This window comes from Orbicella faveolata, unplaced genomic scaffold, assembly GCF_042242905.1.
Source record: "Orbicella faveolata isolate gen_17 unplaced genomic scaffold, um_ofav_v1 contig_2, whole genome shotgun sequence".
NCBI lineage: Eukaryota > Metazoa > Cnidaria > Anthozoa > Scleractinia > Merulinidae > Orbicella > Orbicella faveolata.
Window position 1 is genome coordinate 27,076,877 of NW_028301547.1, and position 23,124 is coordinate 27,100,000.

At 39.3% G+C, this 23,124-nt stretch overlaps 5 protein-coding genes across 5 annotated transcripts; 3 read left to right on the forward strand and 2 right to left on the reverse strand.

Moving 5' to 3' along the window:
• Positions 1-778: 778 nt before the first annotated feature.
• Positions 779-3,812, forward strand: LOC149112628 (small cysteine-rich protein 8-like). The gene is made up of 4 exons (XM_089290595.1): positions 779-878; positions 1,513-1,649; positions 2,070-2,186; positions 3,623-3,812. Exons 2-3 carry the CDS (start codon positions 1,520-1,522, stop codon positions 2,183-2,185), a joined length of 246 nt encoding a protein of 81 aa, XP_089146721.1. The 5' UTR covers positions 779-878; positions 1,513-1,519; the 3' UTR covers position 2,186; positions 3,623-3,812.
• Positions 3,813-8,648: 4,836 nt separating this feature from the next.
• LOC149112629 (adenosine receptor A3-like) lies at positions 8,649-9,699 on the reverse strand. The gene has a single exon (XM_089290596.1). It carries the CDS (start codon positions 9,697-9,699, stop codon positions 8,833-8,835), a length of 867 nt encoding a protein of 288 aa, XP_089146722.1. The 3' UTR covers positions 8,649-8,832.
• A 2,580-nt stretch (positions 9,700-12,279) lies between these two features.
• LOC149112630 (adenosine receptor A3-like) lies at positions 12,280-13,188 on the reverse strand. The gene has a single exon (XM_089289675.1). It carries the CDS (start codon positions 13,186-13,188, stop codon positions 12,316-12,318), a length of 873 nt encoding a protein of 290 aa, XP_089145801.1. The 3' UTR covers positions 12,280-12,315.
• A 7,833-nt stretch (positions 13,189-21,021) lies between these two features.
• On the forward strand, positions 21,022-22,073 carry LOC149112631 (uncharacterized). Its single transcript, XM_089290627.1, has one exon. It carries the CDS (start codon positions 21,109-21,111, stop codon positions 21,928-21,930), a length of 822 nt encoding a protein of 273 aa, XP_089146753.1. The 5' UTR covers positions 21,022-21,108; the 3' UTR covers positions 21,931-22,073.
• On the forward strand, positions 21,962-22,569 carry LOC149112632 (uncharacterized). The gene has a single exon (XM_089290628.1). It carries the CDS (start codon positions 22,018-22,020, stop codon positions 22,567-22,569), a length of 552 nt encoding a protein of 183 aa, XP_089146754.1. The 5' UTR covers positions 21,962-22,017.
• Positions 22,570-23,124: the final 555 nt, after the last annotated feature.

Here is a 23,124-nt window from a genome sequence, read left to right on the forward strand (position 1 = left end):
CACGAAGAAGAAGGCTTCATCTCTGGGAGGGGTGGGGGGGGGTGTGCACCCCCTGCAACCTCCCCCTAGTTCCGCCAGTGTCAAGTGATGCTGTTTTCCAAAGGCCAATCAGATCATGCCAGTTTTCAATTTCAATCAATCAGTCAATCAATCAATCAATCAATCAATCAAGCAAGCAATCAATCAATCAATCAATCATCCGATCGATCCTTTGCTCTCTCGATCCATCAATCAATCTTTTGTACGTTTGAAACTGGTTACTATCACCAAACAATGACGACAGTTAAGCGCAATTTCGATACCATTTTAAGTCTCATGTTTAATCAATAGAATTTCAGCACTGAAAAGTTATACCCTTAGTAACGCATCACAAACTTGCCAAGCCAACCCTACAAAGTAGCCGTTTGTCTTCTTTTGTTTAAAATCTGGGTCTTTGTCCGTAATTTTTTCGCTCAACATTAGCCTTGAACTTGACTTTGGGAACGCAAAAACGTTTGATAGTCGGGGCACTCTTCCTGGTTGGTCTTACGTTTCTCAAAACTCCTCTTATCATGATATTTCTAGTTTTTCTCGTTCGGCCAAAATGTTTCATTAAGTAAATGTTTGAAGCCTACCCTAGGCGAATGCAGTTGGGCATGCGCTCTTTGAAAGCTTAACAGGTGTACGCAAGTCCCAGCAGTTGTGACATGAGCTTCAATAAAACTGTTTTCCAATTGACAGCTGTCCAGCTCAAACTAATTTGTTTCATGTTTAGGACTTCTTGAAAGGAGACAAAGTCGCAGATAACGATCAGTTGTACGCAGAGAGCTAACCTGAAGGTTTCGCGGAAGGCTGACTTCAAGGGAGGATATCTAAAGAGAAGATTCTAACGCAATAAGGTTTGGTGTTTGTAGATTTAACATTGTTAGCAGCTGGGTGTTATCATGATATTTGCCTGTGATTCCATGAACCTAGCCCAGGCAACTGGAAGAAATAGTTTCCTGTTGAAAGTCCTTCCTTCTTTCGTTTCATGGAAAAATAAGGTCGTTATTTTAGATGGCTGGATGGGAATCAAACCATTTACTGGTAAACTCAATATTTAAAACCTCCGTAGAAAATGTTTTAGTGTTAAAGCTTTTTCACCCTTGTTGGTTGGTGATAAAAACTCTAGAGCAATGCAGGGCGACGATATACGAACTTATTTTATGAGGCGAGTCTGTATAACTGAAAGAAAGACAGAAAACATAGGCAAACAAACATAAAACGCTATGGCAGATGAGAAGAAAATTCCAGTCGCCTTTCTACGTAGTTGTAAAAACTTGTAACCGTAGTTTAATTTAAGCAATTTGTTGTAGCAGTTCGCATTTAGTTGCTTCATTTCATGTTAAATAAAGCCTTTGAACGACAGAAATGAGCTTTTAAAAATATACTCCTGTCCTAGTATATTTCTTTCTTCTTTCTGAGTGCTACTTCGAGGACTTCGAGCGAGTAGCAACTCTTTTTACAAAGAATACGACTGTTTGTTTGTTGCAGGAAGAGTATGGCTGCCAAGTTTCATTTGTGTCTGTTGTTGATTATTTTGGGGACCGTTGCCGTGCAGGGTGGACGCCACCCAGGGAACCGACACAGGAACCCCATGCCTGCTCCATTCTTACGACAAATGGTCGGAAGTAAGTCACTGTAGTTGTTCCTCGGATAATATATTTCTGAGTATTTTATGGACCCAAAAATTAAAAATGATAAGTTTTTTCTCTTTCTCCTGATTCTTTCGAAATAGTTTAACTGGCCTTCCTGAGGAAATTAAGAAATTTAAAGTCAACTTTGCGGACATATATTTTTGCTTCGCAACTGCAACTTGAGAAATGGAAGTTATGCGGAATGTCAAAAGATATACACCTAAAAGACACACCAGGAACATTACATGAAGACGATATATCACCATCAATGTATGGAAAACACGACCCTTATCACGATCAAAAAAGCTACTTAGGTTATCTGAGCTGAAATCAATTTTTTTTTTTCAGGTTTTGTTTGTGTTATGGCTCTTTTCTTTCATGACTCATACGAGAGCAATGTTTTCTTGTTCACAGCGGATTGTGCTTCGATCAATGGCAAGTGCGTGCCATTAAATGAATATTGCCCGAACGGAGAATGCCATTTGCAGTCGTGTCCGGGTTACCAGGAAAAATGCTGCTGTCCGGTATAAGGTATGGATTTGACCCATGAACTGATATATCGTATTTTACTAACTTGAAATAAACAAAAAAAATTCAAAAGTGCTAGTGAAAGCAAAGAAATATCAACTGGCAATTTTGATGTCTTGACATGAAATTCAGCATCTATCATCAGGGGCAACCAACGGATCGTTTCGGTAAATTATCTGTTTGGAAGGCCTTTAATCCCCTCTGATTTTCTTAAGAGGATTGTCACCTCGAACTTTCGTGATATGAGAAATTTGATGTCTGTTGTTTTCGGGTTGTTAAAAATGTCGCTTTGCGTACCGAAAATAGGTCAGCTATCATTTTCGGAAGGCGATAAGACGTAAGGTTTTCGGGAAATGGACAAAAAAGCCCTAATAAATTCGAGAATACTCAGATTTCCCTAGAATAACCGAACAGATAAAATTTTTTTAGCGCAACCTAAAATTAACCTACAGAGCTTTAAAAGTGCTCCAGATAGCCTAAAACAGCGTTTAAAAGAGTTTGAGAGAAAACGGTCGTTGGATGCCCCTGTATCATTATAATCCTGTATTTTCTTCCCAAATTACTAGCGTGTTGTGTTATGCTTTGTAGAATCTTTTTATCCTTTTCACTTGTGTATTTGATGGCATAAGTTTGGACCCAAGAAGACTTCAACATTACATTCAATCCACAGGAGCTGTTGGTAATTTTAAATGTCATGATTTAAAATGACTGCGGCGGTAATATTGTAATAATAGTTTTGAATAGTTTTAATCAGTATTTAATTTGTGATTTTACCTGAGGAATTGTGATATTAGCGTTGTTTAGTTGTTAGGTTTTCATTAGTTATTAGTTGGAATACCTGTAAACTAGTTCTCAAGCTAAGCGTATACGTTAAATAAAGCATTCATTCATTCATTATTCACGCCTTTATGCCCGTACAGGGGTAAATACAGTGGTTTCCCAAGGGAAACAAAAATTGGTTCGAAAAATCGGATAGTTCGAGAAATCGGAGGTAAAATTACAGTGTTTGACTGAGTAGAGGGAAATGACTTTTGTTTCGAGTTATCGGGAGGTTCGGAAAAATGAGGGTTTGAGAAATCGGGGTTCCAGTGTATATATAATCCATCAAATACTTTCGCTCGCACGCGATTGATCTAAGCGCCTCACGTGACTGAATATGCCCCGGCTAAAACTAGGGAATATCCGAGTGATATTTCCCAATTTTAAAACTGCGCGTATTGCGATACTAGCCTGATAATAATAGAACAGCCTCCATTTAGCGCGAAAATATGCTCGGATATTTTACCATATCTATTCCTCAAAGCTCACAGTTTTCCTCGAGCGACGCTCTCGGGAAGCTGTCCGCTTCTCGGACAATGCGAGCATATTTTCCCGCCAAATGGAAACTATGAGTTGTTTATATACCCTGTTAAAATTAAGTCAATTTTTTCCTTTTCCAGACAACTGAAATGACGTCTGTCTCCATGATTGAAATGATGGTCTTAACTCAGTTACAATGAAATGATTAGCTGACAACATAAATGCGGAAGTAATTGGTTAAATGTGGGAATTCTTAAGCCAGGACTTGCTTGTAAGCACCTGATTAAAAATAATTTTAGACGGGGATAAATAAAGGCTGATCATTCAAAAGGTTTGTTCTGTCTCCACCCTTTTATCGTTTTTCTGTCTCGATAAAGTATAACACAACCTCAAAATTATACTTATTTCCACGTGGCTCGATGCCCTTTGAGGGAAGAATAGAGAAAATCAAATAAAAGGAAAATAGCCCATGCCCACAAATGATGAAAGCTTCTACACTATGACGACAAATGGAATTACAAACTTGCAAGAACTGAGATAAATGTACATACCATTGTCTCTACAAAATACTTCAAGTCAGCATGGCGCCTTTTTACATTTGTGAAGCTCTACAAGGCCAGCTCCATAAAATGTTTCGCCTCCTATCGCCCTCTGCCTTGTAATACCTCCTGATATCAGTAACAAAGATGAATAGCCAAGAATCTACAGGTCACACATTGTGCGAAATTTTAAGGTGGCTCTTAACTCCCTGGCACAATGTTTTAAAACTTTGCTAAACGTTACATCTTATCATGCAAATGAAAATTAGATGATAAATAATGGGGCTCACTGAGCTCGTTTTTGATTTATTAGCAGCTACAGCTAAAGTAAAAGTTTTTTTAAGCTGGCCATACTGTTTCTACGGTAACTTATTGTAACTGTTACAATGAGGTTAACTAATATTCCAGGAATAGTTTCGGTTTTTGCCAGAATGTACATTCAATGCAGAGTAATGCAATTTAATACATTGTTCATTATTTTTACTCTTGACACCAAACAATGCCCGATAAATGTCTCTTAAAAATTCACTTGCAGAAGCATTTTCAAATAATTTTCTCAAACTCATCAATAACTCATCAGGTTTAAACAATGTAAATCATAAATGTAATGGTGTTTGGATATCTGATCTTATTTGGCATAGATATTGTAATTTTAAGCCGTATTTTTATCCTTAGTTTTAGTTTCAATTGAGAAGATAGGTGTACTTATGTATATAGTGTGTCAAACACTGAAGACCACATTCCATCACATTTTCAACACATCAAATTTTGTCAAAAATTCTCAGCTGTGTGTTATATTTTAAACATCCTTCTCCATATTTGGAAATGTGGTTAAACACGGTCTTTCATGCTTGATGTATTACATCATTGTAACTACAATTGTTGTTTGTTACAGTTTTAAAGAAGTCAGAGCAGAGGTTTGACATTTTTTATCATTTAACTTCGAGGATTTGCATGGGATACCCCTTTCATTTGGGAGATACACTTTGGTCCGCATTGAAAAGCTTAAAAACCTATTATATTTGCAATCGTCTTGCTCACAAACATGAACTGGTGTGACCTATTTTTCCAAATATCATTCTTTTTTTTCTTTTTTGCAATTTTGCTCAAGCACGTCTCACAAAAAGCCGTGTATCACTTAGCCTGCTAACCCAGTCGTATTTTCGCCGAAAAACATCTCTAGCTTCGATCGCTTGAAATTCTGCATTTCATTGTCATCCAGGATCTTTCTTTGTACCACTCTTGAAACCATTCCGAAAAGAGTAGAAACAACAACTGTGCCTTTCTTTCTGGAATATTGAAACCACGATGACCGTGATGGATACACGAACCCGCCATTTGTATCAGACAGTTAAAAAAAATTAACTTCTGCGATGTCAGCTTTGAAAAATGGAAACGAATCACTTTTGATGAACTCTCGTGGTTTATGACACCATTCGCTCGACACGGCGAATCAAATTTGGCTCGAATCTAGCGACGGTCCGCGAATTTGATCGATAGAGGCGAACAGAACGTGGATTTTCCGCCATGCTCTAGTTCGCGCCACCGGTTCTTTGATCGAATTTCGCGCGATGCATATACAGCGAAGCCTCTGGTTCTAATGTTAACTATTTTAACGTTTTTAACCAGGCTATATATGGTTGGTGATCTGGTTTACCGCATTAAATTATTCTGTCAAATGCTAAACGGATCATACACCACAAACACCCACAAATTGTGCGGTAATGACAGATATGTAATCTGATTAGCACAAGTACCATGACGTCACCGGAAATTAGAACCCACTTCCTGCTGGGTATTTCAAAGTCTCATGAATCTCGTCATGTTACCTTCACAGTTTGCATTTCATTAAATCGTTTCTAGAGTCGTTACTTATTAGTCTTATTATATTCATTGGTTATCAACTCATGTAGAACCAAGTAGTCTTAAGATGTCTTGGAATAAGTAAATCGACTATCGTTATTTAAATTATCCGTTCACTTGCGTTCAGCCGTTCGAACGGATACCTTAAGGAACGTTTTCGCGTGAGAGGTCACATATTTGTCGATGCATTTTTGTGGTTGAATCGGCAGAGTTCCTCTTTTAACGACGCTTTTTGGGTCGAGAAAGTGAAATTGGCGATGTACTTACTTCTTTTTACGTGACGCGTGATTGGTGAAAAAATCCTCCGTGATACGTGATTTTATAGAAAAATTCAGCGTGATGCGTGATTGGTACCCCACCTTTGACACTCTCTTACAAGAGAAAATGGAGATGGTTTTTCTGAGCAAGCATTTTAATGACGCTCAGATGGTGAAATGTTTCGCAAAGAGCGCTAACAAATAACAAATAAACTTCGCCACCGTAATTCCAATTAAGCATGCACAAAATTAGCTTGCTGATACGTTTGATTCTTTTAATCTGCTGCTTAACTACTAATTTGTATCGTAACCAAAGTAACGTTTTCTACAAGACAAAGTATATGTTTTGAGAACAGCACGTATCGAGTAAAGTTCCTTGTTAGTTAAATTAAGTATTTCCGTGTCAGGTTTCTTTTACAGCCTCATGATCAGCCTGGCCATGCATTTGAAAATTAGCTGCTTTAATAGAGTTTTACGGATGACGACAGAAGGTTGGACTAAGAAATGATCGATTAGTTCATTCCAGTAAGTTTGAGTTCGTATGCGTTCTTCATTAGCACGAGTGCACATATGAAGTAATAACTAACTAAATAAAAGAATGAATGAATTAATGAATGATGAACAAATAAATAAATAAATAAATAAATAAATAAATTTCCTGCGGCAATTGGAACTTTACACATTAGAATTAACTTCAGACGTTCTTTTTCGTATTTTCCGTGCCTGTATATTTGTAAGAGGCGAAACAGCAATTGATTGACCTATTAACCAAAAGAAAAAATAGCTTTGAACTGTTTTAGTGGAAGATCGGCGGTTTAGTTACTCGTCTATGCGTCAATCGATTCAACCCTTCAACATCCCCTCGGGCAAGGCCCCAGGTAACCCCCGGGCATTTGAACTTTTGAAGATTGGCTCGTTCAAATTCCCGCCCCCCTGGGCCAACTTACGCTCAAATGCCCTGCCCAAGTGCAGGCGTGCAAGCTACTTAGCGAGGATATTTCAGGCACTCCTGTTGACCCCACGAGAAATTAAATCGCAATTTTGATTGTAGATTTACTTTTGAACAATTTTCAATTGAAGGATTTCTTGTGTGATCAACTAATGTGGTAAAATTTAGCCAAGTCGCGTATTTACAGTTTTTAGCGCCGCTGTTGGGTTTTTCACTTGCAAGCGTCATTCCAGGGTATGAAAGGTTATGATAATAGGCCAGTAGACGCGTTTAACAACTGAATGCAATACCTTCGAATGAATTATACTTTTTAAAATATTTCTTGAGAGAGGTGGTTGTACATTTTACAGCGTTTGTTCAGTCACTCTTCAATAGCAGTTCATACTCTACCTGCTCGGCGGACAACAACTATTTTTTGAAAAAGCAAGATCAGCGACCGTGAGTTTCTACCCATTGACCAGCAGTGGATTTGACTATTCAGGCTTTAAAACCTGAAAATCACACAGCTTTCGGTTTCTCAGCCATTCGCTAACGAAAGCGAACCTTTGAGGAGAGGGTCACTCCAAAGAGCTTACTTTTTTGTCTCCACCTATAGCAAGTAAGCATTGGCTTTTTCCACTTACCGAAGTTTCAGCCTCTAAAGTGCCTGCCATCCTAAATTTGATCCTTGCCTGGCTGGGTTGGGGAATTTGAAACTTGCCTTGGTGGGGTTGGGTGGGGTGAGTGCGGTCCTATGTGCCACATGACACGAAGGGGACAGTTAATTGGTGGGGTGAGGAATACACGTGGTTGTTCCAGGTTGTTCCAGGTTGTTCCAGGAAAACAGCGTATACTTGTCACTTCCGGTTCAAACTCCACATCCCCCCAGACAAGTTTCAAAATCCCCATCCCACTCAGGCAAGGTCCAAATTCTCCACCCCCAGGCAGGCCTTTTGTGTCAAATTCCCTACTCCCCAGGCACAGACAAAAGTCAAATACCCGTGGATTGCCCAGGGGCGGTAGGTGGGGGGTGGGGTGGGTGTTGAACTACGCGCATTCTAAATGAGCTGAAACGGTCAAATGTTCGGCAATTATTCCAGCCTTTGTAGCAGGCTATAGTTATTTCAATTTATGCGAAAAAATACTTGATGAATTGAATTATTTATAAATAATAAAACAATTTATTTTTGTGACAGCAGTACATGCGTCATTAAACTGAAGGATATTTTGTGCTTGTTTGCTTCTACGCGTCATGTCAATTAGTCACGGAACAGTGCATCTGAAAATAAACTGCTTTGCGTAAAGCTGCTTGGAGGAAACCAAAGTTTTGACTAAAATACGCGTAGTAATGGCGTTATTGCCGTGTTCTTTTATAATCTACAAGAGAACTGGGATTTTAATAAACGCAATGTGATTTTGAAAGGTCTCCCAGTGCTGTCTGTTTCTGTGCACGAAAATTTCTCCGAATATGTCGGAGATGCCTGCCCCTCTGCCCTAAACATCGAACCACAATATTTCTAAAACACGTTTTCGTTTTACAAATAGAAGAAACGAAGTAAAATAACGGATGAGCCAGTAGTTATTCTGACATAAAAACATTGATATTCTATATTTTCACATCATTTATATTAACAGACTTAAGTCTACCGGATGTACACGGATTATGCTAAAATAATTACTAAAAATTAGTTTCTTGGTCGAGATAAACTGTTAGTTATAACAACGTTTCTAGAGTTTTTTTTTACAACAGAACTGTCAAGTAACTACAAGTTTGCTTGGGTTTGTCTTGGAAATATATTTCGCAGTACGTCTATCATAGCGTGTCGAATGTGTCTCATCTTCCAGCAGTAAATAACAGGATTCAGAGAGGAATTAAGGAACAACAGGGTCAGTGCGTAAAGCGACAGACCATATAAAGTGGTACTTGGCGTAGATATCACCAGGGCAACTGCAACGCAATACTGTGGTAAACAACAAACCAAAAACACAAGATAAACGTATAACGTATTGATAGAAGAGTTTCTTTGCCTCGCAGCACTTTCTATTTGGCTATTCTGTGTCAATTGTATTTGAAGGACTTGAATTTGGTTTGAGTGATGGCGCACAGTGAAATAAATTCTGCAATTAGCAAATGCAGTAATAATGAAACAAAACCCCAAAATAACCAACATAATCACGTAAAAAAGTTGTTTTGATCTCAAAAAAGGAACAAATGAATAAAGAACACCCAATACCCAAATTGAGATCACCACAGCAACAACACGCTTGTGAGTCAAAAGTCCCTGATATCTGAGATGAAGATGAACGGCCAAGAATCTGTCTACACTTATGGCCACAACACTTAAGAACGAGGCTACAGTAAATATCAATTGGATAACTTCAAACGTGATCGCGATGGAATCAGTACGATCCATCATCTTTGCAATGTACAAAGGTTGAGCCAGTAAACCAACACCAAGATCAGAAACAGCAAGACTCAGGAGCAATGTTTTTAAAGGCTTTGGTAACGACGAAGCTTTTCTTATCGCGTGGATTGTTAAAGTGTTCAACATGATGGCGGTGTAGGCTGAGAAAGCATTGAACACACAGTTAACGATGTACGATGAGTAGAGTGGGTCAGATTTATTCATTATACAGCTTCAACTTTGAAAAAAAATCCCTGAGTGATGTTACAGTGAAGTTGTACCGTGGGCTGAGCGATCTTATGATTAAAAGATATAGACGGCCGGCTGGTTTAAGTGGTTTATTACTTATTCCCATCTAGGACAGATGAACACGTATACCAGATGATTTTTTGACATTTTTGTTTGAATTAATGACTAAATTTCCTTTGGCGCGTCACTTTTGCCAGAGAAACGAAAATACCTAGAAAATAGAACTTAGTTTCAGTTTTCAGTTTTTTATTATTGGACACTATCTAATGGTAATCTAGGTACGTTTTAGACGTTCATATGCCAAAATTGACATTCTAATTTTGCATTTTACATCAAAATGTCAGTTCAAAAAAAGGTGTTAATCTTGAATTTGAATTTCAATTGAATATAGAAAAATTGGAAAAAAAAGTTGAATTTCAATTTGAATTTGGATAACATAGAAAGGTGGGATTTGTACTCCATTTAGTTTTCGAAATAGCCATAGTAAGGTGTGTAAATTACAGTTAAAACTAATACATATGTTATTTAAAAGTGAAGACGATCTGTTTTGTTAACCGAAAGGCAACTTAAAAGAAAACAGATGGCTTTTCCTGAACAAGCATTGTTTCTTTTTATGGCTCAGATAGTGACTTCCTCCGCAAAAGACTTGGCACCTTTATTTCAAATAAACACAAAAAACAACGATCTTTAAAGAAACACGTTTTAAAAAACTTTTGATCCTCTTTGTCTACTGTTCAAAGTCGTAACTTTTACGATGATATAAAGTAACTGTTTTTGCTAATTAGCTTTCATTTGATATGTTTTTAGTGATAGCCTCAGCTGTCCTGGACCTCCTGTCCCGGTTTGCCTGAAAACCAGTTAGCTCCTTTGAATCGGGATTTAATAATATATCGAAAGACGCAAGACTGTGTTTGACCACATTTCCAAACACCGAAAAGAAAGTTGAAAAAACGACGCGCAGCGGAGTATTTTTGACAAACTTCGAGGTGTTAGAAATTTGGTTTAATGCTGCCTTAAGTGTTTGATATAGCTTCTCAATCGAAATTAAATCTAAGTAGAAAACGGAGAAATAAAATTGCAAATTAGGTCAGATATCCAAAAACGCCGTGGCAATGTTTTCCTCTGATTAATCTCAATCAATTATTAAGGATTTGAAATTATTAAATGAAGACTAAGGCCAGTCCACATTACTCTGGACAAATTTGTAAACACAGCTTTATTTCTACGGTTAGGCCTACCGTCTACACTAATCCGTCACGAAAACGGATCTTTCGAATTCGAAAACGCCGCTCAGTCGGCAAACGGTAGGAACTGATTTGAAAACGCTGCCTTTGCATTTCAGTGTGGAGGTAAAACATTTGGAAAGGGAGCTTGTCGAAAACGATGTGGTTATTATAATTATGTTATTTTTATGTCTGAGTTTTCCTCAAACTCAAATTGAAAATGACCGGTGATTGTTGCGTTTTTAAATTTCTCCAGCGTAGTGTGGACCGAAAACATTTGTCGCGTTTTCGGAGTGATAACTCCGTTTTCAAGTTTCCGCTCCGGCCTAGTTTGGACGGAACCTAAAGCCTGGATTAACAAATGCTCGATTAGTTCGGTTTCTTTTTACAACAGATATGTTTTATTTCTACGGTTAAGCGGTGACTATTGTCGATTAGTTCACATGAGTTAGCATATTCAAAAAGAATAGAAATTACAATTGTGAGGGGCGTTTATTTTCGGCAGTTACTTTAAAAGCGTTGTGTAGCCTTTGGCTGATGAGTATTTAAAATAAAGACTGACAGAAACCGAATTTGGAAATAGATAGTTTTATGAGAGAACCGCTTCGTCTTTCGTTTATTTTTACACGCATTCTATAAATGAAGCTGAGATGATCAAATGTTCCGCAACTATTGTAGACATCGTTGCAGGCTAGGGTGGTTATTTGAATTTTTACACGCGAAACTCTTTTTTGAACTATTTGCAACTTTATCTTAATTTTTTAACACAAAATTAGCGAAAGCAATAAACGCCGTTTCGACATCGTCGGGATGTCATTGTTAAGTAAAAATGTAGGTTAGTTTTTGCATTATAAATCATGATGTATTTTTATCGAGAGAAGATCAAGATAAGATTTTCAGCCGTAATTTCTCCTGATCAAGGCGGTGTTCTTTGGAGATAAATTTGGGTAAAACTTTATCGAATGCATCGACTTTGTAACGAGATAGAGTTTCACAATTCCGCAACGAGAAAAATCATTTGGTTGTTGAAGACGCACTAATGTGGAGATGTCTACCTCGCTACCTTAAATATGGAAACAAAATATTCAGTTCTAAAACACATTTTCTTTTTACAACAGATAAAAAATTATTTTGTTTGGTTACGAATACACTACAAGCAACGAAGTAAAACAATGGATAAGCCAGTAGTTATTCTGACATAAAAACATTAATATTTTATACTTTTACGTAATTTTACATCATCATTCTACCGAACGTACACGGATTGCGTTTTATCAAAACGCTAAATTAGTTACTAAAAATTTGTTTCTTGGTCGAGATAAACTGTTAGTTTATTATTAGTTTATTTTTACAACAGAACTGCAAGTAACTACAAGTTTGCTTGGGTTTGTCTTGGAAATATATTTCGCAGTACGTCTATCATAGCGTGTCGAATGTGTGTCATCTTCCAGCAGTAAATAACAGGATTCAGAGAGGAATTAAGGAATACCAGGGTCAGTGAGTAAAATAACAGACCAGTTAAAGCGGTACTTGGCAGAGATATCAGACGGGCAACTCCAACGCAATACTCTGGCAAATTACAAACTAAAAACACGAGAAATACGTAGAATGTGCTGACAGCAGCTTTTCTCTGCCTCGCAGCACTTTCAGTTTGGCTATTCTGGACATTCTGAGCTACTTGTGCTTGTTGTACTTGAATTTGTTTCCTATGATGTCGTACAGTGAAATAAATGCTGCAATAAACAACTGCTGTAATTATGAAACAAAAGCCCAGTATAGTTATGATAACGATGTTCGCGATTTCTTTAGAGCTCACTATCGAAATTAATGGGAAAGAAACACATAAAACCCAAATTAATATTACCGCAGTAACAACACGCTTGTGAGTCACAAGTTCCTGATATCTGAGATGAAGATGAATGGCCAAGAATCTGTCCTCACTTATGGCCACAACACTTAAGAACGACGCGTTGACAAACAAAAGTGCGATGGTAAACGCGGTTCTAGTGGAATAAGTAGGATTGAGCATCCATACGATGTACAAAGGTTGGGCCAATAAACCAACACCAAGATTAGAAACAGCAAGACTAAGCAGCAATGTTTTTAAAGGCTTTGGTAACGACGAAGTTTTTCTCATGGCGTGGATTGTTAAAATGTTCAACATGATGGCGGTGTAGGCTAAGAAGGCGTTGAACACACAATTAACGATGAACGATGAGTAGAGTGGGTCGGCTTCATTCATTACACAGCTTGAACTTTGAGAACGCGCACCGAGTGCTATCACAGTGAAGTTGAACTGAGCACGAAGCGGTTTGATCTGAAAAGGTGTAGACGGCTTCTTTAAGTGCTTTATTACTACTTCCCATCTAGATCAATAGGTATACCAGATGATTTTTTTGACACTTTTGTTTTAATAAATGACTTATTTTCCGTTTTGCGCTTCATTTTTGCCAGAGAAACGAAAATACCTAGTGAAGTAAAACTCAATCTAAGGTACGTTTTAGACGTTCATATGCCAAATTTGACGTTCTAATTTTGCATTTTCCATCAAAATGTCAGTTTAAAAAAGGTGTTAAACTTGAATTTGAATATCAATTGAATATAGAAAAATTGAAAAACAAGTTGAATTTCAATTTGAATTTGGACAACATAGAAAGGTGGGATTTGGACGCCGTTTATTTTTCGAAATGGCCATAGTAAGTTGTGTAAAGTGCATTTAAAACTAATACATATATTATTTAAAACTGAAGACGATCTGTTTTTTTTTAACCGAAAAACAACTTAAAAGAAAACAGATGGCTGTTCCTGAACAAGCATTCTAATTATGGCTCAGATAGTGACTTGCTCCGCGAAAGACTTGGCACCTTTATTTCAAATAAGTGCAAAAAAGAACAATCTTTCAAGAAACACGTTTTAAAAAACTTTTGATCCTTTTTGTCCACTGTTCAAAGTCCTAACTTTTATCATAATATAAATTAACTGTTTTTGCTCATTAGCTTTCACGTGATATATTTTTAGTGACAGCCTCATGCACCTGTCCTGGACCTGTCCCCGTTTGCCTGAAAACCGGTCAGCTCCTTTGAATCGAGATTTAATAATACATCGAAAGACGCAAGACTGTGTTTGACCACATTTCCAAACACCGAAAAGAGAGTTGAAAAACGACGCGTAGCGGCGTATTTTTGACGAACTTTGAGGTGTTAGAAACTTGGTTTAACGCAGTCTCAAGTGTTTGGTATATCGTCTCAATCGAAATTAAAACTAAGTAGAAAACAGAGAAATAAAATCGTAAAAACTATGCTAATTAGGTCAGATATCCAAATACGTCATGGCCATGTTTTATTTTTACACGTATTCTATAAATGAAGCCGAAATGATCAAATGTTCCGCAACTATTGTAGACATCGTTGCACGCTAGGGTGGTTCGAATTTTTACACGCAAAATTCTTGATGAATTATTTGCAACTTTATCGCAATTTTTTAACACAAAATTAGCGAAAGCAATAAAAGCCGTTTCGACATCGTCAGGATGTCATTGTCAAGCCAGTAAATGTTTAGGTTAGTTGTTGCATCATAAATAATGATCTATGTTCATCAAAAGAAGATCAAGGTAAGTAACTCGATAACTCGATCTTCTCTTGATTTTCAGCCATAATTTCTCCTGATCACGGGGATGTACTTTTGGAGATAAATTTAGGATTAATTTTAAGGAATGCATCGACTTTGTAACGAGATAGAGTTTTACAATTCCTCAATTTGAAAAATTATTTGGTTGTTGTCTCCACTAATGTGGAGATGCCTACCCCACCCACTACCTTAAAGATGGACACAAAATATTCAGTTCTAAAATACATTTTCTTTTTATAACAGATAAATTTTATTTGGTTACGAATACACTACAAGAAAGGAAGTGAAACAGTGGATAAACCAGTAGTTATCCTGACACAAAAACATTGATATTTTATATTTTTACATAATTTTACATCATCAGGCTGTTGAATGTACACGGATTACGTTTTATCCAAAACGCTAATTTAAGTACTAAAAATTAGTTTCTTGGTCGAGATAAACTCTTTGTTGTAATATTGAACGTTCCTGAAGTTATTCTTACAGCAGAAATGTCTAGTAACTACAAGTCTGCTCAGTTCTGTTTTGGAAATATATTTCGCAGTACGTCTATCATAGGGCGTCGAATGTGCCTCATTTTCAAGCCGTAAATAACAGGATTCAGCGAGGAATTAAGGAGCACCAGGGTTTTTGAGAACTGTCCAGTAACATGTAAAGCGGTACTTGGCGGAGATTGTATCAAACGGGCAACTCCAACGCAATACTGTGGGAAATAGCAAAACCAAAAACACGAGATATACTTAAAACATATTTCTCTTCCTCGCAGCACTTTCTGTTTGGCTATCTAATTCTGTGCTATTTGTATTTGGAGGACTTGCATTTGGTTTGTGTGATGGCGTGCTGTGAAATACATTCGGGAATAAATAATTCCGGTAATAATGAAACAAAAGCCTGAAATAGAAACGATAACCACGTTATAAAGGTAAACAAATCAACTAATGACAAAAATACACTTAAAATCAAAATTGAGATCATCATAAGGTCTCATAACAGCAGCACGCTTGTAAGCCACAAGTTCCTGATATCTGAGATAAAGATGAATAGGCAAGAATCTGACAACACTTGTGGCCATCACAATAAAGAACGAAGGATAAACAAACAAAACTGTGACGATCGTGAAATAAGTAGGATTTACCATCAGAGCGATGCACAAAGGTTGAGTCAGTGAACCAGCACCAATATCAGAAACAGCAAGACTCAGGAGCAATGTTTTTGAAGGTTTTGGCGCTCTCATCGCGTGGATTGTTAAAATGTTCAACATGATGGCGGTGTAGGCTGAGAAGGCGTTGAACACACAGTTAACGCTGTACGAGGAGTAGAGTGGGTGAGTTTCATTCATTACACAGCTTGAACTTTGAAAAAGAGCTGTGAGTGATGTTACAGTGTAGTTGTACCGTAGGCTGAGTTTTGCACGAGATGGTTTGATCTTAAAAGACGTAAACCTGATTTAAGTCTTTTATTACTACTTGCCCTCTAGAACTGATGAATTAGGGGTACTAAAACTGGCATCTATTTTGGTGTAAAGATAAACATCAGTTTATAAATGTGTTGAGTTTGCATTCGCGAAACAACATATGTCACGATTGTATCTTTCCTTTTCTCCTTTCTGAATCGGATTCACTAAGTTTGCTTTCCTCTAGCGCAGACTGTGTGATTTTATAAGATGACGAGCTGGTTTTAAATACTACTCTCAGGTAGAACTGATGAATACAGGTACTAAACTGGCATCTGTTTTCATGTAAAAATACATTCCAGTTCAAATTAAGTGAATTTTTTGACATTTTTGTTTAAATTATTTAATGACTTCAGTAGTTTTCGTATTGGGCATTACTATTGACAGGAATACGAAGATATCAAGTAAAGTAATAAATAATACTTAACGCAAGGTTTTTTTTTTATACGTTAAAATACAGAACTTGACAGTGGAATTTTGCATTTTCCATAAAAATGTCAGTCAGTAAAAGGTGTTTTATCTTTTAATTTGCGAAACAACTTATGTCACGATTCTAGCTTTCCTTTTCTTATTTCTAAAATCGCACTCACCAAGCTTTCTTTCCCTAAGGTAGGAAAAGATTTTTCTATTTGGTTGCATTTCTCATTTTCTATAAACATGAAAGATGGAAAGAAATATATTGAATTTCAATTTGAACTTGTATAATAACGAAGAGGTGGGATTCGAACTCGAAATCGTTTTTCCAAAATGTCCATATTTTTATGTGGACAGAAAACAGATGTATTTTCTGAAGCGCATTAGATAGTTCAGATAGTGACGTTCTCCACAAATTAACTTCGCCACTGTTATTCCAATTAAACGGATTTTTATGCTTGCCCTACCGGCTTTTCTTCCTTCTGCGATTTTGTTTTACCCAAAATAAGGGGGGGGGGGAGGGGGGTCCCCGGGCCCCTCCCCTAGATCCGCCACTGCATATAATATATGTCCGCGGAAAAATATCCGGGCATATTTTCGCGCAAGATGGAGGCTATTGTGTTTGTTATCCTTCTAATCTTTCGCTACACGCGCAGTTCTAAAAAATTGGGGACAATCACTCGGAAATTCCCCAGTTTTAGTTGGGGCATATTCAGTCACCAACCGCGAGTGAGCTAAAATATTTCATGGATTATAAATAAACAATAGCTTCCATTTGCCGCGAAAATATGCTCGGATAATTGTCTGCGAACATAATCTGTTCCGTGAAACGAACAGTTTTCCGAGAGCATAGCTCGAGTTAAACTGTGAGCTTTGAGGAACAGATAGACAAATATTCGAGCATATTTTCGCGCCAAATGGAGGTTATTGTGTTTACTATCCTTCAAATATTTTTCGCAGTACACGCACTTTGAAAAATTGGAAAATATCACTCGGATATTCCCCAGTTTTAGCTGGGGCATATTCAGTCATGTTTACAGTGCTAAATGGTGAATTTTATTTGAGGAAAAGAAGAATTTCGCGGCTTTCAACTTTGAACCAAAAAAATCTCACAAAAGCGTGATGGATGGAATGTATTCTTTTTCATTCCAACTGCGTTTTTGAATTAACAAAGTATCTTTCTGGAAGCTGGACTGAATTTTAATTAGGTATGTAACGGTGCATCAGCACCTCCGAACATTTTTCTGTTCGTCACTGTGTTGTAATGTAATGGTGGAAAGTCATTTACCTCGATGCGCTGCCTTCAGTTAAGATCCCATGATCAGTCCTGTCTTATACTAGTATTAGCTTTTCATTGAGTTGTTTGCCCTCCATGGAATATTAGTCGTTTAGTGGTTTAACAGAACAATTCTGTGAAAGAAGTTGTGCTCGACACTGTTCAGTTAAGACCAGTTATGTCCACGTTTTTCTGTATGAGCTGTGAGCTTTTCCTTTGACCCGATTGATATGTTTCGGTGCCAACATCCTACGGTTTATTTACGGAATAAATGAATGACTGTCTACGTGAATAAAGGAGTCTCTAAAAGATGTCTCTAAAATGTTTTGAAATATAAATAAAACTGATAACCGGCGGTAATGGTGAAAGAATTAATGAATGGAAGTGTCTTGAGATTATTAGTGATTGTTGAAACGAAGATACAATGATGTCAATGACATAAGTAGTAATGGACGCTCATATGTGCGGTAACCAATCAGGAGCCGAGAAAGACAATAGGCTATTGTTTGGAAAACAATGGACGCTATTGTTTTCCACATCCAAGATGGCCGCCACAAATTTCAGCCAATCAGGAGCCGAATTAAGAACAATGGATGCTATTGTTTTCCAAATCCAAGATGGCCGCCACAAATTTCAGCCAATCAGGAGCCAAATTAAGAATTCAAGATGGCGGCGCCCACGAAAGTCGGCCATGTTGGAAAACAGCCCACCAGCCTCGACGGAGGACTGGGATCGGTCTCACGGATTTCCATGGCGACACAAATCACGCCAGGGTCACGCAAAAAATGTCATGCAACTTCAAAATCGATACTTACAGTGTCCTGTGGTCCTAAACGACAGAGGTCCATCCAACAAGCGGCCATGATGGAGACTGAGAGACTTGTGTCCGAGGCACTTATATACCTTTCTATTCGTTCCAAAGCATCCTGGGACGCTGACCTCATCGGGAACCAATCCTAGACTTGCCCCACTCCCTTCACAGTCGAAGGGGTAAAAATAGGAGTAAGGGGCTACTCCTCGTTCCAAAGCATCCTGGGCTGATGACCTCATCGGGAACCAATCTTAGACTTGCCCCACTCCCTTCGCAGTCGAAGGGGTAAAAATTGGGGTGAGGGGGCACTTCCCATTCCAAATCCTAGATTTGTCCCACTCCCTTCTCGCCCAAAGGGGTAAAATAGGGATAAGGGGGTACTCCCTCTTAGTCTGCTATTTAAAACCTTCACACGTTTTGAAAAGGACCAAAACAAAGTTTGTTGACTCACGAAATGGAAGTTAGAAGAAGTCGTAGACTACTAGGATTGACCCCGAAGTAGATGAGTTCAAGGACAAATGTTTCATCTGTCAAGGCGACCTTGTCATTGGCTCCTTGACTCGATGTAGTGCGAAAACTTATTGCTGTGGAAAATTTTTGCACAAGAGATGTTTGCAACAGGAGTTACAATACTCAGATAAGTGCGGACATTGCAAAACCTCAAATCCTCGGGGGAATGAAGATGAGGCACAACTTTCACCTTGGGAGGAGGTGGTACGAGAGAGGATTACCAACGCAACGAATGCCATCAATAGGTATCGGCGAGGAGGACGGCCTTATCATATTCACAATCGTAATATTGTTTCGTGGAGGACCTTGCCGTACCATGCGAATCTTTCCATCTGGTTTGAATTTTATACAAGACTCACCATCTTCGTGCAGCAAAGGGGAAACGCTACCCTGTACATCCATGCCTATGTCAACTTGCCGTGGATGACCATTACTCAATCAATAGGACAGACGGTGTATGAAATGTTCAGTAGAAACATCCCAACGGAAGTAATGCTCTGCGTACGCGAAGTAAAGTTTAGGTTATTGTTCCTGTCGTGGCTGCACTACGACGTTGAGGATGAAGTGATTATCAACAGATTAACTCTTCAGTCATCTTTTTCACCCCCCATTTACCCTGAAGACACAGCTTGGGGTAACGTGTAACTTTTATTGTAACTCAAAAAACTCGTAAAACAAAACAAAAACAAAAACAAAGAGTCTGAGTCTTTATAACGTTTATTGAATAATGATAATAAAAATAATAACATGAGCTCCGAAAGAGAATTGGTTACAATTTTTAACTCTTTAACTCTTGACCGTCGGTATTCCACATAGTGTTGGGAACTAAACTCGTTTCCAGTTTCACAGACTCTTGGTCCCTGGCCCCAGAACGCACGATATTCTGCCCTAGTTTTCTTTGCTTTTGGTCATGAAGTCTTTGCCTGATCCGTTCCTTATTCTTGGCATAGTAACTTCTCCAATACTCGTTGATCCGTTCCCTGTTGTTTTTACAGTATTGTCTTCGATAATTTCTGATGTGCTCCTTGTTCTGTTGACAATAGGCTCTCTGGCTGCTGGCGAGTCGTTCCTTGTTGTTTTCATACCATCGTTTACGACACCACCACCACCACCTCATCCACTACCCCCACATTTACCACCACCACTACCACCTACACCACCACCACATTTACCACCACCACATCCACCACCAACACCACCACCACCACATTTACGACCACCACCACATCCACCACCACATCCACCACCACCACATTCACCACCACCGCCACCACCGTCACCACCACCACATTTACCACCACCACCACATTCACTACCACCGCCACATTCACCACCACCACCACATGCACCATCACAACCACCATATTCACCACCACCTCCTATATCACCACCACATGTACCACCACCGCCGCATCCACCACATTCATCACCACAGCCACAGCCACATCCACCACCTACACCACCGCCACATTTACCACCACCACCAAATTTCCCACCACATCCATCTCCACCGCCACCACTGCCACATCCACCACATTTACCACCACCACATCCACCACATTCACCACCACCACCACCACATCCACCACCTACACCACCACCACTGCATCCACCACCACCACCACCTACACCACCACCACACTTACCACCACCACCACATTTACCACCGCCAACACCACCATATCCACCACCACAACCACCTACACCACCACCACATTTACTACCGCCACCAAAACCACATTCACCACCACCGCCACCACCGCCACCACCACCACCGCCACCACCACCACCGCCACCACCACCACCGCCACATCCACCACATTTACCACCACAGCCACATCCATTACCTACACCACCACCACCGCATCCACCACCACCACATCCACCACCACCACCACATTCACCACATTCATCACCACCACCACATCCATTACCTGCACCACCACCACATTGACCATCACCACCACCACCGCCACCGCCTCCACCACACTCGTCAACTCGATCATTAATCATGTATAAAACTAAGGCATTAACTGCCTCAATTCATTTTGAGTCAAACTAGCAAGGAATCATGTCCCTTTATTGTCGATATTGTCATAGACTATTCTCCCGTGCAGACAGTAGAATTCGTCACGAAAAACATAGTTGTCAAAGCAGTGGATCAGAAAAGACACGGGATGTCCCAAATATCACATTTCCTACCGAAAAGCACCTTGGGATCCCTGGTAGAATAGAAATGGGAGAAGCGTTTCGGTTCAAGACACCCTCCAGTATTTTGATCGTGGGCCCTTCTGGTTGTGGCAAGACTTGTTTTACCGAATCGTTACTCTTGGATCACTTGGAAGAATTGTTTGTAAACCCTCCCACTACGATTCATTATTGCTACGGGGCGTGGCAAGACGGATTTAGAGACATGGAAGACGCTGGTGTGCAATTTCACGAAGGGATTCCAGATTCAGACCATCTCAAGTCATGGTTTCCGAAGGGTGGATTACTCGTACTAGACGATCTGATGGCAGAGGGAGGTGAGGACAAAGCGTTGCTAGACTTATTCACCAAACACTCTCATCATCAAAATATCACCGTGTTGTACTTGTGCCAAGACATGTTTCCACCAGGGAAATACGCCAAGAGTATTTCCAGGAACGCCCACTACATCGTAGCCTTCAAAAATCCGAGAGATCAATCAGGGATGAAGAATTTACTGCATCAAGCTTTTCCCACTTGCTGGCAAGACATGATGGACGCGTATCAAAAAGTGACCGAACGACCATTTGGGTACACGGTCCTGGATTTACATCCCGCCAGTGATGACAGGAAACGCGTGTTTAGTCACCTCATGACGCACGAAGGATACCCACGCTGGCATCGAAGGAAGAGAGAGGATGTCTGATCTTGCCCAAAATGGTATATTAAACATCAGTTTAATCGACTCGGTTCATTTGAAGTACGTTGTCTTGGGTGAAGGTCGACGAGAATCATGGATGATCGTTCAACAGATATTTTTGGCCCCGTGGAAGATAACAATGATGAGAACGTTGAAGAGGAAGAAGAGGTGGATGAAGAGGAGCCTGAGGAGGAACAGGAAGAAGATGAAGATAGTAGCAGCTCCGAAGAGGAAGAAGAAGCGGACGACGATGAACCAGATCCGTGGAGTCCGCTACGTCAAAACGTCGGGGAAGACGTCAAAGAAACCTACCTGAAGGAAGTCCAGCAGTTCCTGGATAAGGGAAAATCCCAAAACTATGCCGAAAATGCTGCTTTCAACGTCCTATTACCTGTAAGTAGAAGAAGGCTACGAAGGACTTACCTAGAGCGTCTAAAATGGACTCACCGTATCAAACACGACGCAATACATCATAAAGTCATGAAGACTCTTCGACGCTTTATTGAGGAAGATGACATGGATTTTGACGAAGCGGCCGAGTCGGCAGTGGCAAAACGAAAATTCCTGCTAAACAGACTAATGCGGAAGAAGTTACTCCCCGACGATGATGACGAAGAGGAAGTAGAAGAAGAGGTTAAGACCTGAATTACCCATGTGACTCTTATAAGAGTGTGTGATTCCAGGGTTTTAGTCATTATTTGTAAGACGCCACACATGCAAGATGAATTGCTCCAATCAACTGTCAGGGAATGACCAGAGGGTTGTCTGTAAAAAGGCCTATCACAAAAAATATTATGCCAAGAACAAAACAGCGAATCCTGCAGAGAACGTCGGGATTCTCAAAACACGTCGTAAAAGATGGTATGAAAACAACAAGGAACGACTCGCCAGCAGCCAGAGAGCCTATTGTCAACAGAACAAGGAGCACATCAGAAATTATCGAAGACAATACTGTAAAAACAACAGGGAACGGATCAACGAGTATTGGAGAAGTTACTATGCCAAGAATAAGGAACGGATCAGGCAAAGACTTCATGACCAAAAGCAAAGAAAACTAGGGCAGAATATCGTGCGTTCTGGGGCCAGGGACCAAGAGTCTGTGAAACTGGAAACGAGTTTAGTTCCCAACACTATGTGGAATACCGACGGTCAAGAGTTAAAGAGTTAAAAATTGTAACCAATTCTCTTTCGGAGCTCATG